General features: G+C 43.5%; 1 protein-coding gene across 2 annotated transcripts in view; it reads left to right on the forward strand.

Annotated features, from left to right (window-relative positions):
• Positions 1-20,718, forward strand: part of LOC126474084 (monocarboxylate transporter 7-like) — a 150,967-nt gene that overhangs the window by 90,053 nt on the left and 40,196 nt on the right. For both annotated transcript variants that reach the window (XM_050101495.1, XM_050101493.1), the window contains exons 2-3: positions 3,460-3,734; positions 9,263-9,389. In XM_050101495.1, the coding sequence (XP_049957452.1) occupies positions 3,486-3,734; positions 9,263-9,389 (376 nt within the window). In that variant the 5' untranslated portion in view covers positions 3,460-3,485. The remainder of the gene's footprint in view (positions 1-3,459; positions 3,735-9,262; positions 9,390-20,718) is intronic.

Consider the following 20,718-nt stretch of genomic DNA (forward strand, 5'->3'; position numbering starts at 1 on the left):
TGCTTAGAACTGGGTTTCCATCTGAGCTCATGATGTTTATACAAGTGGTTCTCTTATCTCCAAAGGTCTCTTTAATTTTCCTGTAGGCAGTATCTATCTTACCCCTAGTGAGATAAGCCTCTACATCCTTACATTTGTCCTCTCGCCATCCCTGCTTTGCCATTTTGCACTTCCTGTCGATCTCATTTTTGAGACGTTTGTATTCCTTTTTGCCTGCTTCATTTACTGCACTTTTATATTTCCTCCTTTCATCAATTAAATTCAATATTTCTTCTGTTACCCAAGGATTTCTACTAGCCCTCTTCTTTTTACGTACTTGATCTTCTGCTGCCTTAACTACTTCATCCCTCAAAGCTACCCATTCTTCTTCTACTGTATTTCTTTCCCCCATTCCTGTCAATTGTTCCCTTATGCTCTCCCTGAAACTCTGTACAACCTCCGGTTCTTTCAGTTTATCCAGGTCCCATCTCCTTAAGTTCCCACCTTTTTGCAGTTTCTTCAGTTTTAATCTACATGTCATAAACAATAGATTGTGGTCAGAGTCCACATCTGCCCCTAGAAATGTCTTACAATTTAAAACATGGTTCCTAAATCTCTGTCTTACCATTATATAATCTATCTGATACCTTTTAGTATCTCCAGGGTTCTTCCATGTATACAACCTTCTTTCATGATTCTTAAACCAAGTGTTAGCTATGATTAAGTTATGCTCTGTGCAAAATTCTACCAGGCGGCTTCCTCTTTCATTTCTTAGCCCAAATCCATATTCACCTACTACGTTTCCTTCTCTCCCTTTTCCTACTACCGAATTCCAGTCACCCATGACTATTAAATTTTCGTCAGCCTTCAGTATCTGAATAATTTCTTTTATTTCATCATACATTTCTTCAATTTCTTCGTCATCTGCAGAGCTAGTTGGCATATAAACTTGTACTACTGTAGTAGGTGCGGGCTTCGTATCTATCTTGGCCACAATAATGCGTTCACTATGCTGTTTGTAGTAGCTTACCCGCATTCCTATTTTCCTATTCATTATTAAACCTACTCCTGCATTACCCCTAATTGATTCTGTGTTTATAACCCTGTAGTCACCTGACCAGAAGTCTTGTTCCTCCTGACACCGAACTTCACTAATTCCCACTATATCTAACTTTAACCTATCCATTTCCCTTTTTAAATTTTCTAACCTACCTGCCCGATTAAGTGATCTGACATTCCACGCTCCGATCCGTAGAACGCCAGTTTTCTTTCTCCTGATAACGACATCCTCTTGAGTAGTCCCCGCCCGGAGATCCGAATGGGGGACTATTTTACCTCCGGAATATTTTTCCCAAGAGGACGCCATCATCATTTAATCATACAGTAAAGCTGCATGCCCTCGGGAAAAATTACGGCCGTAGTTTCCCCTTGCTTTCAACCGTTCGCAGTACCAGCACAGCAAGGCCGTTTTGGTTAGTGTTACAAGGCCAGATCAGTTAATCATCCAGACTATTGCCCTTGCAACTACTGAAAAGGCTGCTGCCCCTCTTCAGGAACCACACGTTTGTCTGGCCTCTCAACAGATACCCCTCCGTTGTGGTTGCACCTACGGTACGGCTATCTGTATCGCTGAGGCACGCAAGCCTCCCCACCAACGGCAAGGTCCATGGTTCATGGGGGGAGGCTATGTAGGTTGAGCTCAACAAAATATTTTCACATTCGGAAGAGAAAGTTGGTGACTGAAATTTCGTAAATAGATCTCGCCGCGACGAAAAACGTCTTTGCTTTAATGACTTCCATCCCAACTCGCGTATCATATCTGCCACACTATCTCCCCTATTACGTGATAATACAAAACGAGCTGCCCGTTTTTGCACCCTTTAGATGTCCTCCGTCAATCCCACCTGGAAAGGATCGCACACAGCGCAGCAATATTCTAACAGAGGACGAACGAGTGTAGTGTAAGCTGTCTCTTTAGTGACTAAGTGTCCTGCCAATGAAACGCAACCTTTGGCTCGCCTTCCCCATAATATTATCTATGTGGTCTTTCCAACTGAAGTTGTTCGTAATTTTAATACCCAGGTACTTAGTTGAATTGACAGCCTTGAGAATTGTACTATTTATCGAGTAATCGAATTCCAATGGATTTCTTTTGGAACTCATATGGATCACCTCACATTTTTCGTTACCTAGCGTCAACTGCCACCTGGCACACCATACAACAATCTTTTCTAAATCACTTTGCAACTGATGCTGGTCTTCGGATGACCTTACTAGACGGTAAATTACAGCATCATCTGCGAACAACCTGAGAGAACTGCTCAGATTGTCACCCAGGTCATTTATATAGATCAGGAACAGCAGAGGTCCCAGGACGCTTCCCTGGGGAACACCTGCTATCACTTCAGTTTTACTCGATGATTTGCCGTCTATTACTACGAACTGCGACCTTCCTGACAGGAAATCACGAATCCAGTCGCACAACTGAGACAATACCCCGTAGGCCCGCAGCTTGATTAGAAGACGCTTGTGAGGAAGGGTGTCAAAAGCTTTCCGGAAATCCAGAAATACGGAATCAACTTGAGATACCCTGTCGATAGTGGCCATTACTTCCCGCGAATAAAGAGCTAGCTGCGTTACACAAAAACGATGTTTTCTGAAACCATGCTGATTACGTATCAATAGATCGTTCCCTTCGAGGTGATTCATAATGTTTGAATACAGTATATGCTCCAAAACCCTACTGCAAACCGACGTCAATGATATAGGTCTGTAGTTCGATGGATTACTTCTACTACCCTTCTTAAACACTGGTGCGACCTGCGCAATTTTCCAATCTGTAGGTACAGATCTACCGGTGAGCGAGCGGTTGTATATGATTGCTAAGTAGGGAGCTATTGTATCAGCGTAATCTGAAAGGAACCTAATCGGTATACAATCTGGACCTGAAGACTTGCCCGTATCAAGCGATTTGAGTTGCTTCGCAACCCCTAAGGTATCTACTTCTATGAAACTCATGCTAGCAGCTGTTCGTGTTTCAAATTCTGGAATATTCCATTCGTCTTCCCTGGTGAAGGAATTTCGGAAAACTGCGTTCAATAACTCCGCTTTAGCGGCACAGTCGTCGGTAACAGTACCATCGGCACTGCACAGCGGAGGTATTGACTGCGTCTTGCCGCTTGTGTAATTTACATACGACCAGAATTTCTTCGGATTTTGGTAAATGCTGCTAGGAATTGTAACTTTGTATGTAACTTCGACCCACTAATGCCTTTAGGTGGTGGGTTATGTTGTATAATATTGGTTTTGATGAATAAAGATAATTTAGAAGAAAAAAAAAAGTCAGAGAACATAAGTTGTTGTTAACTATGGAATTATTATCATCAGTGACGACATCCTGTTCTCAGTAGACTCAGATGTTGCACAGTGATTGGTAGAAAAAGAGAAGTATCGTATGACGTGTGGTTGTTGCTTTTACAGGGCGAGATTGAAGCAGCGTGTAGACGATGGCGGTGGACGCAGAGGCAGCGCAGCAGCAGTGGGGGGAGGAGGCGGAGGGGCGGCTGCAGCCCGAGCAGGAGCGGCTGCTGGAGTCTGCGGAGGAGGCGCGGCCCGCGGTCACGGCCAGGGCGGCAGACGCGGCTGGGGGCCACGCGCAGGCGGCCCGCGGGCAGCAGCAGCAGCAGCCGCCAGCACCACAGGCGCCCGACGGCGGGTGGAGCTGGCTCGTCGCCGCCGCCGTCGCCTTCATCTGCGTGAGTACCCGACCCTATACACTACTCTCCTCGTACCCTCACTGCCTAGAGTTTGACACTCTCTCTCATACACGCCCATTTAAATTCAGGCTACAGAAGTCCTAATATCGTGGTGGACTTCCTTTTGCCGGACGTAGTGCAGCAACTGGATGTACCACGCACTCAGCAAGTCGTTGAAAGCCCCTGCAGAAATATTGAACCCTGCTGCCTCAATAGCCAACCATAATTGCGAAACCTCTGCCAGTGAAGGTTTTTTGCACAAACTAGCCTCTCCATTATGTCCCATAAAATTTTCGGTGGGATTCGTGTCGGGCGCTCTGGGTGGCCAAATTATTCGCTCTAATTGGCCAGAATCTTCTTTAAACCAGTCGCGAGCAATTGTGGCCGGGTGACAAGGCGCATTGTCATCGATAAAAACTCTGTCTTCGTTTGGCTGCAAATGATCTCCAAGTATCCAAACATAACCATTTTCACTCATGATCCGTTCAGTTGGATCAGATGACCCATTCCACGTAAACAAAACTCACACCATTATGGAGCCACCAAAGCTTGCACAGTGCGTTGTTGATAACTTGGGTCAGTGACTTCATGGGGTATGCGCCACACTCGAACTCCATCTTCCAAACTGAAAACGGGGCTCATCTGACGAGGCCACAGTTTTCCAGAGGTCTAGGGTCCAACAGATATGGTCACAAGCCCAGGAGAGACGCTGCAGGCGATGCTGTGCTACCAGCAAAGGCACTCGCGCTACTTGTCTGCTGCCGTAGCACATTAACGCAAAATTTCGCCGCACGTTCCTCGTACGTTCCACATTGATTGCTGCGGATATGCCACGCAGTGTTGCTTGTCCGTTAGCTGTAACAACTTTACTCAAACGCCGCTGCTCTCGGTCGTTAAGTGAAGGTCATCGCCAGCCGAAAAATCCGTCGTGAGAGGTAATGTATGAAATTTGATATTCTCGGCACATTCTGGAAACTGTGGATCTCGGAATATTGAATTCCCAAACGATTTCCGAAATGGAATGTTCCGTGCGCCTACCTCCAAGTACCATTCCGCGTTCAGAGTCTGTTAGTTCCCGTCGTGCCGCCATAATCACGTCTGAAACCTTTTCACATGAATCACCTGAATACAAATGACAGCTGCACCAATGCACTGCCCTTTTATACCTTGCGTAAGCGATACTACCGCTATCTGGATAGCTGCATATCGCTAACGCATGGCTTTTGTCACCTCAATCTACACCGCATGACAGTTGCTAAGTAACAACTGCCAATTGATGCGGAACAATCGACAACTGCTCCGGAACACCCGACCAGTAATAAGAAAAGCGAAAGTAGAGGGTGAGCCATGATAACCGCTGCGAAACCTGTGCAGTACACTCTGTATGCATTCGACAGTTCATACAGCACGGTGCTTGCTGAATATTGTTGTGGAACCGATTAGTACGACTTTCCATGCTGTACGGTAACATGCCTGCAAGACGTCTTTGAGCGCCTATGATCGTGGGCGAGCAGTTGGACGAATCGAAGACGTGGCCACAGTAATGAGTGTGTCCGGAAGTGTCATAACGCCATTGAAAAGGGCCGGTGAAGGAGAAAATGCTGTCCGAAAACATGCCGGTTGTCGTAGACGGATCACCACACCGCAATAGCATCGATAGTTAGCCCTAGTGGCGGAAAGGAACAACATCTCACTCCTAGGAAGATCTCTGCAGACCTCGTAACCGCTAACGGTACACGTGTCTGCGACAGAACCATTTCGCAGTGATTAAATCGGTGGGGATTATATGCTCGGAAGCACGTTAAATGCACCACAGTTCAACCACGCCTTCGCCGAGAAAAAGTTCGTTGATGTAAACACCATGTTGGTTGGGGTAAACAACAACAGTCCAGAGTGATGTTCTCCGACGAATCTCGCTTCACTGTGGCAAGTGATTATGACCACTAGTTAGTGAGGAGAGAGAGGGGAACACGTTTCACACAACGGAATGTTCATGAACATCATCAGTATGGCCTAGGCGTTATGGTGTGAGCAAGCTGCAGATCTCTGCGCGAGGTACCCTTAAGCAAAGAGGTATTGCACGGAGATTACTCTCGATCATGTCCGTCTTTTCACGTGTGTGGTAGGTCTCGACGTTCTGCTTATGGACGAGAATACACGCCCACACAGGACCGCTGACGTGTCGGACACACTGCAAAGTCAAGATACTGAACGTACTAACCGGGCCTAAGCCCTAAAGAACAAGCCTATAATGTCCTTTGCAGACGTGTTTCACAACGAACACCCCCTCCCCGACAGTGAAAGAACTGAAAACCACCTTGAGAGAGGAGTGGGACAATATCCCAAAAGACTACTCAACAGTTTGCCAGCCAGCAAGAATAACAGGCACAAAATGTGTATTATTCCTCGAGGAGGGCATATTCCTTACTGAGAGTCTGATATCAACCTTTATGTTGGGATATGAAGATGGTATATGTTCTTTCGGACATGTCCGAAACAACAGATAGTTCTTTCAAACATGTCCGAAAGAACAGATACCATCGGTGACCATGCAGCTCTCTTAGAATGAAATGACAATTAAATCAAGACCCTAAGCTGCGGCGAGACGTTATATATCACCGGGGACAGTTGAAAATGTGTGCCCCGATGCATAAGGGACTCGAACCCGGCATCTCCTGCTTACATGGCAGACGCTCTATCCATCTGAGCCACCGAGGGCACGGAGGATAGTGCGACTGCAGGGATTTATCCCCTGCACCCTCCCCGTGAGACCCACAGTCCCAACTTAACAGGTAATAGGTAACAAGTTAAAACTAAATGCAGATAAAACAAATTTAACTAATTTTTCTCTTATTTCTTTATTGTCTGTTCTCATATAGGTAAGAAAATCACTTCAATTTACTTTCAACTACCCTAGCTTCAACTACTTTTGAAAATAATTAAATTTAATGTCTTTTATTATTAATTTTGGATCTCTAATTCTAACTACCTTTGCAAAAACTATGTATTAAATTTATTTTCTTACATTCACCTTTTAAAAAATAGTGAATTTGAACTGAAAAATATATATTATAGTAGAAGTATACTGTATGTTCTGGCTAACTTTTTGGTGAACTAGTGAACGAACTCGAGAGTGAGCTAGTGAGCCAAAGTGAGCCAATACATACAGAACACTTCTACTTAGGTAACAATGTGAACAGACCTCTTAGATTGTTTACAGATGATGCTGTAGTTTATCATCTTTTATAGTCGTCAAATAATCAAAACGAAATGAAAATAATTTAGACAAAATATGTGTATGGTGCGAAAAACGGCAATTGACTCTAAATAACGAAAAATGTGAAGTCATGCACATGAGTGATCAAAGGAGTCTGGTAAATTTCGGTTACACGATAAATCACACAGATGTAAAGGTTGTAAATTTAACTAAAGACTTAGGAATTGCAGTTACGAATAACTTAATTTGGAACTATCTCATAGATAATGTTGTGGGGAAAGTAAACTAAAGATTGCTATTTATTAGTAGAACACTGAGGACGTAAGAGGCCTATTAAAATGACTGCTTACGCTACGATTTTCCGCCCGCTTCTAGAGTAACGCTCAGCGGTGTGGGATCCGCATCAGATAGGATTGAGGGAGGAAATCGCAAAAGTTCAAAGAAGAGCAGCTCGTTTTGTATTATGATGAAGTAAGAGAAAATGTCCCACGGGTATGATACACGAATTGGGGTGGCAATTATTAAAACAAAGGAGTTTCTCATTTCAATCACCAACTTTTGTTAACGCCCACCTACAGAGGGATAAATTATCATCGTAATAAAACAAGAGAAATCAGAACTCGTAGGGGCAGATTCAAGTGTTCTGTGCTCTGTTCGAGAGTGGAACGACAGAGAAATAGGTTTAAGGTGGTTCGATGAACGCTCTGCCAGGCACTTAACTGTAAATTGCAGAGTAATCATGTAAGTGTACGAGGGTACAGAGATCTCTTCTGAACAGCACGTTGCAAAGCATCCCAGATATACTCAATAATGGTCTTGTCTGGGGAGTTTGGTGGCCAGTCAAAGTGTTTAAACTCAGAAGAGTGTTCCTGGAGCCACTCTGTAACAATTATGGACGTGTGGAGTATCGCATTGTCCTGTTGGAATTGCCAAGTCCCTCGTAATGCACAATGAACACGAATGAATGCAGGTGATCAGACAGGATGCTTACGTACGTGTCACCTGTCAGACTAGTATCTCGACGTATGAGGGGCCCCCTACAACGCCAACTACATAGATTCTCCACCACTTGAACAGTCCCCTGCTGACATGCAGGGTCCATGGATTCATGAGGTTGTCTCCACACCCGTACAGGTCCATCCACTCGACACAATTTCAAACGAGATTCGTCCGACCAGGCAACATGTTCGCAGTCATCAACAGTCCAATGTCTGTCTTGATTGGCCCAGGTGAGGCGTAACGCTTTGTGTCGTGCAGTTATCAACGGTACACGAGTGGGTCTTCGGCTCCGGAAGCCCATATCGATAATGTTTCGTTGAATGGTTCGTACGATTACACTTGTTGAGGACCCAGCATTGAAATCTGCAGCAATTTGCGTAAGGGTAGCATTCCTCTCATGTTAAGCGATTCTCTTCGTCGTCGTTGGTCCCGTTCTTGCAGGATCTTTTGCCGGCCGCAGAGATGTCGGAGATTTGATATTTTGCCGGATTCCTGATATTCACGGTACACTCGTGAAATGGTCGTACGAGAAAATCCCCACTTGATCGGAATTTCGTAGATGCTGTGTCCCATCACTCGTGCGCCGACTATAACACCACGTTCAAACTGACTTAAATCTTGATACCCTGCAGTTGTAGCATCAGTAACCGATCTAACAACTGCGCCAGACACTTCCTGTCTCATATAGGCGTTGCCGCCCGAAGCGTCGTATTCTGCCTTTTTACATATCTCTGTATTTGAATACGCGTGTCTATACCAGTTTCTTTGGCACTTCAGTGTAGATGTAGATGAATAGTAGAAGACAGTGACTGCATCCTATAATCTTTTTAATCCGACATTTATTCCTTTGTATTCCATACCCACTGTTTCGTGTTAGTTCTTAAACACATATATCTTCTTTCCCTGTGGGGTATACCTGTTATTCTGAGGCGTTCGGTCATCTTGCACCACTTTACTTTGTTGAACAGTTTTGAGAATTCTACAAGTTCTATGGAAGTATCTGCATTTTCTTAAGCGTCGCGTCCATTATCAAGAGTAGCGTCCAAAGCCGCTTTTGTAGTCTCTCTACTTTTATTTAAAGCTAAAGGTATTCTCAATTTTCTTCGATATTCTTGAAAATTGTCAGGACCGTGTTCCCTGAGCTGCATGTACACCTTCCTGGTTTGATGAACACTGAAGCACCCTATTGCACCTTAACGGAAATGTGTGGGACTATTTGGAGTAATTTTCTGTTCCACGTGCTTATATAAGATAGAAGTTGCAACTGCCAGTTTAGAAGATCTTAAACATTGCGACTGGTTGGTGTTTACAGACAGCTACCATGGGCCCTGCGCTGACGTCGCCGTTCGTGTTCGCCGACTACCTGGAGGAGATCGGCCAAGGCTCGCAGGGCATGACGACCCTGCTCAGCGTCTGGATGGCGACCTCTTCTCTTTCAGGTAAGCCACACGCCTGTCCCTCTTCCATCGCTAAAGTTGAGACCACGCGTAGCTGCACAAAAATTAAGCGTCTCACAAGATTATAGACACCAGAATCAGCTGACATTTCTTTAATTACTCCGACATCGTTATCGTCATCAGTGATAATTACGTTCAGAACCATATAGAAATGTGTGTCATCGACATAAAAGGTGCAGTAAAGAGCTTAAGGGGTTGACAGCCCGTCAACAACGAGCGGCTGTTCTGATTGGATTAGAAAGAAATGAAAAATGATTTGTCTTTTCATGTTAAGCTATTTACGTAAATTACGCTAAATATTAATCTCGATGACCGAAGGGAGATTCAAGCCTCGTTCCTGCCAAAGTCCAGAGCCTTATCAGTGCCAGCCGAAGTGGCCGAGCGGTTCTACGCGCTTCAGTCTGGAACCGCGCGACCGCTACGGTCGCAGGTTCGAATCCTGCCTCGGGCTTGGATGTGTGTGATGTCCTTAGGTTAGTTAGGTTTAAACAGTTCTAAGTTCTAGGGGACTGATGACCTCAGATGTTAAGTCCCATAGTGCTCAGAGCCATTTTTTGATTTGAGCCTTATCAGCGCCAATCCTCTCACGGTGCAAAGATACAAAGAAGGTCTTAGATTATGGCTCGTTTGTTCTTGACAGACAAAAATTGAAGAAACGGAGAAACAAAGTCGAAAACACGCAGTAACAAGTTACACAAACAGTTAGTCCCAAAATTGTAGTACAGATGAATCAACTCCAGTTGGACGAATCAACTCCAGTTTGTACATCAAATCCAAACCACAAACGATCTTACCCAAAGTACACGTAGACAGTCACCAATGGCAAACTACAGTCGTACATCGCTCTCTCACTGAAATCACTTAGCCGAATGTAGCTGTCTTTCCTTCCTCTTAACTGGTTAAAATTGGCAAGGTAGTTTGTTTTTTGTCAAACGCTCATTTAGACATAAATTTTATAGAATTTCCTTGTTAGAAGTAAAATATATTCTCGGATACTACACAAACTCGTGGTATGATTTTCAGATGTTTTTCTGCTTTTCTGTTTATGTTAAATCATAATCATTATACTGTATTTACACCACTCAGTTTTTCACTTGCTTATTATACGCAGTTTAATCCTTGTCTTCGTCAAATAAACATTGCGTTCGTTATCTACAAGATGTGTCTAAAATGATCGGTGAATTTCAACTAGTAAGAGATAAAATTGGAAGTACGAAGAAAATACACTTCCTGATCAAAATTATTCGTATACCCTTATGGAATACGACAGGCGGACAAGCCAGAGAAACTGTCCATAGTTAGTGGTTTAGTGGCTAGCGTTGCTGCGTCTGGATCAGGGGGTCGTTTTTTCGATTCCCGGCCGATTTGAGGATTTTGCTCTGCCCGGGGACTGGGTGCTTGTGCTGTCCTCATCATTTTATCATCATCATTCGTGACAGCGGCTAGATTGGACTGCGTAAAAATTGGACTATGTAAGAACTGGGACTTCGTACTGGCGCTGATGACCGCGCAGTTGAGCGCCCTACGAACCAAACATCATCTCCGCCAGTGTAAAAGAAGGGATTGGGTATTTTTCTGTCTGTAGAAAAGCAGTAACAGGGAATGCGTCGGTCAGGAGAGCTTAGAGGTTTCAGGCGCGGAGTAGTCATTGGATATCATCTGAGTAACAAATCTATCAAGGACATTTCAAAGTTTCTAAAGCTGCACAAGTCGACTGTTGATGATGTCACTGTGAAGTAGAAACGAGAAGAAACAGCCACAGCTACACCAAGAGCATTCAGACTTCATGTTCTGACGGTCAGGGAGCACCGAGCATCGCGGAGGGTGCTAGTAACAAATCGCATGAAATCAGCGGAATAAAGTACTCGGTAATTCTAAAGCGCTACCAATAGGGTACAATGGTCGAGCAGCTCCTCCTAAGCCAAACATTTATATAGTCAGCGCTAAGCGAAGCTTGAGGTGGTGTATGTACCACTGGAGACAACGATCTGGAGTGATGAATGGCGCTGTACCCTGTGGCAAACCGATGGAAGGGTTTGGGTTTGGTGAATACCTGGAGAACGTTACCTACCGTCATTTGTAATGCCAACAGTGAAATACGGGGCGGGTGGTGTTATGGTATCAGGGTGTCTTGCGTTATTAGGGTATGGCCCCTTTATTGCGATTAATAAAACGCTGATTGCAGACGGATATGAACATATTTTACAGTGTTGCGTTCTGCGTACATTAGAGGCACAGTTCGGAGACGATTACTGTATCAGCATGACAATGCGGGCAGTCATAAACCAGCGTTTGTGACGCAATGCACTGTGAACAATAAAAAAAATCTGAACTCCTCCCGAACAGGCCATGAAGGCTAAACGGTACCGACCGACCGCCGTGTCATCCTCAGCCCAAAGGCGTCACTGGATGCTGATATGGAGGGGCATACGAGGAACTATATCGTCGACTTCGCTCTAGAGCCCAGCGTCCAACATTACCCTCTCTGGTTTCAGCTCTTGCGAAAGAATTGTCTGTAAATCCTCCATACTCATTCATACATCTCACTGAAAATGTCCCCAGCAGAGTTCAAATCGTTACGTAGGCCAAAGGCGGACACACCTTATATTGTCCACAAGTAGATGACCGGGTACCTCCGACGCAGATAATTGTACTCCGCAGTCGTGGAGATTTGCTACCTTATTCTAGATCAAAGTGCTAGCTCGAGGCCACAACCCTTGTGAAAGTGACTCACAGAAAGTACTGTGTGAATTTCGGATGCATGAGCAAATGATACTCCCAGAAGTTTCTTCCTGAGTTGCCTTCTGCTCATCAGTCAATTTTTGCAGCGTTAGTAGAGGACATATCTAGAACTCGCTCAAATCTCTATGTTTGAGATCTTGCTAATTCCAGTTTCCTCCGTCGTCAATCTCAGTAACGATCCCCTAATTTGTTTCAGCATTTTATTGCACTTATTTGATGTTACCTATTGCTGTGCTGGACGATAGTCGATCCGAATGCGGCGCGTCATCAGCTGTTTCCTTTCCATCCTATAAGATTGGGACAAGTTGTGAAAATATTTCTTTTTTTCCTCAAGGTTTTTGTTCTTGCACGTTGACTTATCAGACATTGCATAACGACACAAACCTCCAAACTAATGATCTCTGTGCCGCCCGCGGTGGCCGGCTGGTTCTAGGCGCTACAGTCTGGAACCGCGCGACCGCTACGGTCACAGGTTCGAATCGGGCATGGATGTGTGTGATGTCCTTAGGTTAGTTAGGTTTAAATAGTTCTAAGTTCTAGGCGACTGATGACCTCAGAAGTTAAGTCCCATAGTGCTCGGAGCCATGTAATGATCTGTGCCTAAACTGAATGTGAACTGCAGCCCACTGAGTGCGCCGACCAAAGATCCACGTAATTTGTGGCTCCAGTGCTATAGTTAGGTAAGAAGATGTGCCATTATATCCCAAAAGAACACATTCGTTCTTTCCCACTCTGGATCCACATGACTGTATTACATCAGGTGTTCCAGATATCTGGACATCAAAAACTCTTTAAAAGTGGCACAACAGATTGTAACAACTCTGGTGTGTTATTTCAAAACTCGAGTTTGATCTGAACATTGGCAGGACGGTAAGCATATTCATTCTGCTTTATTTTTGCTTTTCAGTTACTCGTTCAATCAGTTGTCATGCAAAATAACAGGGTGGGATGTAATATGAATCATATACACTACTGGCCATTAAAATTGCTACACCACGAAAATGACGTGCTACAGACACGAAATTTAACCGACAGGAAGAAGATGCTATGATATGCAAATGATTAGCTCTTCAGAGCATTCACACATGGTTGGCGCCGGTGCTCACAATAGGAAAGTTTCCAACCGATTTCTCATACACAAACAGCAGTTGACCGGCGTTGACTGATGAAACGTTGTTGTGATGTCTCGTGTAAGGAGGAGAAATGCGTACCATCACATTTCCGATAATGGTCGGATAGTAACCTATCACGATTTCGTTTTATCTATCGCGACATTGCTGGTCGCGTTCGTCGAGATCCAACGACTACTAGCAGAATATGGAATCGGTGGGTTCAGGAGGGTAATACGGAACACCGTGCTGGATCCCAATGGCCTCGTATCAGTAGCAGTCGAGATGTCAGGCATCTTATCCGCATGGCTGTAACGAATCGTGCAGCCACGTCTCGACCCCTGGGTCAACAGATGGGAACGATTGCAAGACAACAACTATCTGCACGAACAGTTCGACGACTTTTGCAGCAGCATGGACTATCAGCTCGGAGACCATGGCTGCGGTTACCCTTGACGCTGCATCGCAGACAGGAGCGCCTGCGATGGTGTGCTCAACGACGAACCTGGGTGCACGAATGGCAAAACGTCATTTTTTCGGATGAATCCAGGTTCTGTTTACAGCATCATGATGGTCGCATCCGTGTTTGGCGACATCGCGGTGAACGCACATTGGAAGCGTTTATTCGTCATCGCCATACTGGCGTATCACCCAGCGTGATGGTAGAGGGTGCCATTGGTTACACGTCTCGGTCACCTCTTGTTCGCATTGACGGCACTTTGAACAGTGGATGTTACATTTCAGATGTGTTACGACCCGAGGCTCTACCCTTCATTCGATCCCTGCGAAACCCTAGAATTCAGCAGGATAATGCACGACCGCATGTTGCAAGTCCTGTACGGGCCTTTCTGGATACAGAAAATGTTCGACTGCTGCCCTGGCCAGCACATTCTCCAGATCTCTCACCAATTGAAAACGTCTGGTCAATGTTGGCCGAGCAACTGGCCCGTCACAATACGCACGTCACTACTCTTGATGAACTGTGGTATCGTGTTGAAGCTGCATGAGCAGCTGTACCTGTTCACGCCATCCAAGCCCTGTTTGACGCAATGCCCAGGCGTATCAAGGCCGTTATTACGGCCAGAGGTGGTTGCTCTGGGTACTGATGTGTCAGGAGCTATGCACCCAAATTACGTGAAAATGTAATCACATGTCAGTTCTTGTATAATATATTTGTCCTATGAATACACGTTTATCATCTGCATTTATTCTTGGTGTAGCAATTTTAATTGCCAGTAGTGTAATTTTGCGATTGACATTCCAGTGAGTCGAGTGGTGGGAGCCATTTGCAGGTCAACGGTACGTTGTCTTTTTTGAGGGTAGAGGGGTTGGACAAAAGATATAGAAACATTAAAAACACAAAACATTACCAGTTAAGGGGGGTAGGACGTCAAACGGGCCGACTTGGAGCAGGAGAGGCACAACAGGTCATTTAATTTTCACTGTCTATACTTTTACAAGCAAATTGATAAAACTTTGTCAACATGACCAGGAAGGATTCAGGATTCACACTCGTAGCAGCGGAAGTTCAAAAACATAACAAAATAATTTTTTACATGTGAAATTTCATCATTTTTTCACTTACTATTGGCTGCATTTGTTGCTATAGACACACTTTTCTTCATAAGTAAAAGAGACTGTTCGATAAATTTTGCACAGCATTCAAACCATACCTACAGGTGTCTGAAACTCTAGAATCTATTTAATTTATGAAAATTGAATGAGCTGTTACGTTTTAAACTTTATGTTTAGAAAGAAATCAAATTTTGTAGTTAATTATCTCAATTTTTACCACAGTTTTTAATAGATTTGGAAAATTCTAGAGTTTCATACACCTGTAAGTATGGTTTGTATACTGTGCAAAACTCATCAAAGAATCTCTTACTTGAGAAGAAAAATGTAGCTATAGCAACAAATGCCGCCAATAGTAAGCGAAAAAATGATGAAATTTCACATATAAAAAATTTATTTTGCTATGTTTTTGAACTTCCACTGCTATGAGTGTGATTCCCGAATCCTTCCTGGTCATGCTGACAAACTTTTATGAATTTATTTGTGAAAGTATAGACAGTGGAAGTTAAAAGTCCTGTGGTGCCTCTCCTGCTCCAAGTCGGCCCATTTGACGTCCTACCCCCCTCAGTACTGTGCAGTAAACCAACTGGCAATTTCATTCCTCTTTGAATGGGTAAATACAGGCTCTGTGAGGTTTTCAAGGGAATCTTATACCATTCTTCCTGAAAAATAGTGGCAAGTTCAGGTAACGATGAAGGAGGTGCGTAGCGATCACGCACCCATCTCTCCAGAGCGGACCACAAATGCTCAGTAATAGCCCTTTTGAAATCTGGTGACTATGGTGGCCAGGGGAGACACGAAAATTCATTCTCGTGCTCATAAAACCAGTCCTGCTCGACGCGAGCTGTGTGAACAGGGGTCCCGACGTCTTGGGACACAGCATCACCGTTGGAGAACAAGCAATGCAACATGGAACCGACCTGATCAGCCAGAACGATAAGATAATCCTTGGCGGCAGTGCGACCTTGCAGAGTACCCAGGTGGCGCATGGAATACCATGACATATCTGTTCAGATCATCACCGAGTCCCCGTCATGTTTCGCTCATGAGACGTAAACTCGTCCAGAAGCTGCCTAGTGTGAGACTACATAAATTCGTCCAAATGACTTTGCTCCGTAGTGCAGGTTTTTTGTGGCTTCGACACCACGTTTGAATGGTTTTCGGATTCCAATTCGCCCTGCAACTCTCTGCTTAGGGAACCGCCTTCTTGTATTTTGGAGTTGGAAGGGTTTAAAGTTATGCAGTGACTTTGCAGCTGTCGGTCTCTTATTTTTCGTCCCTGTCCTCTTCAACGACCGTCTGTCACGATCACTCAACATACACTATCGTCCGCGTGGTAACTTAGGGGGTAATGTTTTTCTGCTTTCCCTGTATGCAGTTATATCACCAAACACTTCGGCTCCCTTGCTTACGGAAGCACCCACCATATCAGCATCAAAACTTTGCCCACTTTTGAACGCATTGACCTCCAACATAATGTAATCACAACTGCACAGAACGCTGTCCTGACCACGACTGATACATGGGACGTATTGAGGACGTGGGACAGGTGCCGTTCCTGGTCAGAGACAACAGCATAGCTGGCACTTGTGGCTAGCATCTCCATTTACGTCCAGGCATGAATTTCTCGCGGTGTTTGCATATTTTTGTTTAAGTCCTGCAGATGCAAAGTTCTGTCTGGAGTGGCTTCCAGCTCGTTGCAACACTCCTCCCCGTCACTGCAATCGCCAGTCACAAAGTTACAGGAAACATATTAGCTAACCTTTAAGGGACCTGCTCCTACAGCTTAGCTGGCAGCGCACACACTTATGGGGGAAAGTGAGCCAAACCCGTGTCCAACTCTCGCGGCAATTGATGACTGTAGGTCTGGTACACCTGCCAACCTGAGTACCGTTTTAAGGCGGTATTACTGCTGGTTCGAATCCTGCCTCGGGCATGGGTGTGTGTGGTGTCCTTAGGTTAGTTAGGTTTAAGTAGTTCTAAGTTCTAGGGGACTTACGACCTAAGATGTTGAGTCCCATAGTTCTCAGAGCCATTTTTTTAAGGCGGTATTCAGCGCTCTTTTACGTAAATTCTAGGCTGGTCCCCAGTCTCAGTCTCAGAAAATACTATACACGAACAGTTAAAAACATGACAACACACAAAGTTAACAGAATTCGCAGACGGTGGTACACATGACTTCCCTCCCTTAGTTACCTTGACGACTGTGGCGACTGGTCAGGCATCTATCCACTACGTTAAAATAAGTTAAATTTGACAAACCATCAAAACAGCGGAGCCCGGAGAACGCGATAAAGGCCATGAAAGAGAAAGAGAGAAGTATATGTATGAAAGAAGTATATGTATAAGAGAGAAGTATATGTTTCCGATGAGATGGCATTACTGATGATAAAAATTACGTATGAACTTAAATAATTCTATCTGCATTTCCGGATACCACGCTTGTTTATTTTGACAAAGAGATATGACACAAGAGAACTTTAAAGATGAGAAGAAGATATTATACTGCATGTTAGGTAACAGAAGGAAGCAAAAAGAAAATACTTCAAAAGTGGGAGGAAGAAGAAGTGTTGACAGTATGGAAATGATACTTCCAAAAACTATATGAAGAACATGATGAAATAAGTACCATTATGAGATACCGGGAGACGAAAGAAATATCCCAGAGGGAATACAAAGAGAAGATCTGCAGATGTTGGACGTAGAGAAAGCTTCATTGGAAACGAAAAATGGCAAAGCTCCTGGAGTAGATGACATCACAGTGGAAATGATCAAAGCCGCAGCATCTACCGGAATTCAGTGGCTCTATAAGGTAATGAGGGCAGTACGGGCACATGGAAAGATTTCTGGTGATTGGACAAAGGCCATTATTGCACCTATCTTTAAGAAGGGTAACAAGGCGCCCTGTGAGAATTGTACAGGAATTGCACTAACGTGCCATGTATCAAGATTTATGAAAAGATAATTTTACAGCAAATCAGGAATAAAATAGAACTACTATTAATAGAACAACAAAAAGGAGTTTGACCTAGAAGATCAGCTATAGGTGCCATATTAATAGCCAGACAGTTGTGTTCTAATAGATGGCAAAAAAATCTGAATGGTTTATAACGGACTGAGGGGTTCGGCAAGGAAGTATGCTCCCGTCAGTGCTTTTTAATACAGTCATGCACAACATCACACGGGAAGTTCGTCATGGGTCAGTATCAGATGACATGAAAATCATGGCAAAAGCAAACGATGTGATGATTTGGGAAGAAAATAAGCAGAAATTGGAAGAACAGCTAAATACCTGCCAGAGAGAAATTGTAGAAGTAGTCATGGGAATAAGCTTAATAAAAAGCGAAGTAATGAAAATCGGCAGGAAAAACGAAAGGAACTTGCAATGGAAAAATTATTAAAGAAGTAGATGCTTTCAAGAATCTAGAAAATAAAATAACCAAGAAAGAAAACATCAAGGATGAAAATACGGAGAGAATAAAAAATTGTTCAAAATTTTATTATTATGTATCAGACATAATAAGAAAATACCTGCCAAAGCAAAGATCTTGCAGTACAAATCATATTATGTGCCAGTTTTGATCTATGGATGAGAATGTTAGACTTGGGCAAAAAAATATCCGAGCAGAATAAAAACAAAAGTGACACGGTAACTACGAGGGATACTGGGTAAGACGAGAAGGGACAGGATAAAGAATGAAACAATACGAAACACGCTGTAGATCAAACCCCAAAAAATGAACTATGGAGAGTAATAGCTTAAATGGTTTGGCCACATTAAAACAATGGGACCAGAAAGACTTCCGAGAAGAGCCCTAGAATGGACAGAATTTACACGAAGTCCGATTGGAAGATCACGAACAAGATGGAGAGACCAAGCGAAGAATAATTTGAATCGAAGAGGACAGCAATGGGAGGAGATGCTAAATGATAGACTATAGGAGGAAAGAGAAGCTTGGAAGAGGCATAAGGAGAAACGTTCCAGAAAGAAGAAGAAGAATATGATGATGAAGACGAAGAAGAAATGTGTACAAGATGTCTGTTAAAGATTTCGAGAATAGTGCCTCAAATACGTATCTAAAAATGCACTGTAAATGAGACTTCGTGATTTGAATTTAAGAAATTAATTAAAATTTTCTGTAACCAGTTGCAGGCACAAAGCCCCAAGACAAGAGTCTAAAATTCTTAGTGTATCTATTATCACTGAACACCTAAAATGATCACCCGGTCCAAGTTGCAGGTAGCCTATGCAACGGTTTCCAGCGACAATAAAAACGCGATTTTTCAGTATTTCATATAATTATTGATCGAAATTAAAAATTTAAATTGCTGTCATAACATGCTCATTAAATAATATAATACTGCGTTAAAGGTTGAACATGATAAGTTAGGTATTTAAGTTATTAGGTCTACAACTTTGCCTCCGTCGTTCTTTCTCAAAGTTCGAAGCTTAGAAAACTATTTACGATTCAAAGTATTGGCCATCGTTGGTCTCAACTTTATCCCATATTTTGGGCAGCATACGAGTCCTGCGGCGGAAGAACTTGCGGCTTTTGAAGAGATCCATGAACCGATCCAACTTTGCATTTGTGCATGTGCCCGGAGGTATCGGTCAGACAAACCGTGTGTCACTGATCGTGGTAGTCAGAGGGAGCAATAGCTGGGGACTATGGCGAGGGGAGTAGGACCTCCAGTTTCAACATTTCCAAGTATGTTTTGGCGGTTTCTGTGACATGGGGCCGAGCATTGTCATACTGAAAGTTAAACTTTTCATGTCAGTCGCTGTATTGTGGCAGTTTGTCTTCCGGTGCTCGGCTTAGAAGCATCAATCGCTCTCGATAACAAACTCCTGTGATTGTTTCTGTCGGTTTTAGATGCTTCGAAGACATTTCCTTCTTCCAACATCATGACGGTCTTCGACGTCAAAATCACCGTTCTTGAAGCGTTGAAACCATTCTCTGCACCTCCTTTCACTAAAAGGTGCTTCACAATAGGTCTTGCCCAGCACTTTTTTATCCTCAGGCACAGATTTCTTCACGTTAAAGCTGAAAATTAAAACTTCCCTCAAATGACGAGATCTGAGCTCGTAATTTGACATATTCAATCAAGGATAAATATATAATACCACCACAAATCGACTAATATTTTGATGGCGTTACGTTTACAAACGATTAAGCTTATTGTACGACACTTGCGTCCTACCATCTGCACCACCACTTGTAACTATTGCCATCTACTGCAAACCTGTGGAAGCAAAGTTGTAGATCTAATAGAAACTTATGTAATGTAGGTCTTGAGGCAACGTAAATCACGGCGCGCAAATTACCCAGACTATATACATCCAGCAGTTGAGAACGAGAGACTTAGCAATTTATAACAAGTTTTACACATCATTTCAGACCTTTACGCGACTTTCCCTCGCTGACAACCGCCACAAAATAATCAAAGGAAGAAATTTTACAGCTTACTACATTTTTGCTGTTGATACAGTAAAACTTCAGCATCAGATATGACGTATTATTTATTAGTTCTTTACTAACAGTTTTATAAGCAACACATTTTGAGACAATACCACCGAACAAAAATGCAAAATTGTATCACTGCACGACATATAGTTCAGCAGATATGACGTCATAAACATTGAGATGCGTGAAAAACTAGCTTTTCTTAAAACAGAGCACAAATTTGCAAAGTAATCATACGTTTGAAGCTGTTTTATACATGAGAGTTTGATTGGGGGAGGGAGGGGGGGGGGGGGGGTTACTGGTGTAAAAGAAGGCATTATTCCGATTATATATATTGTAGTCGTGTGCTGATCTGTTAGTTCCCTTCTTTAGCTATTGTTACAGTCAGTTGGATAATGTTTATGACCAGAAATAAGTAAATAA

This window comes from Schistocerca serialis, chromosome 4, assembly GCF_023864345.2.
Source record: "Schistocerca serialis cubense isolate TAMUIC-IGC-003099 chromosome 4, iqSchSeri2.2, whole genome shotgun sequence".
NCBI lineage: Eukaryota > Metazoa > Arthropoda > Insecta > Orthoptera > Acrididae > Schistocerca > Schistocerca serialis.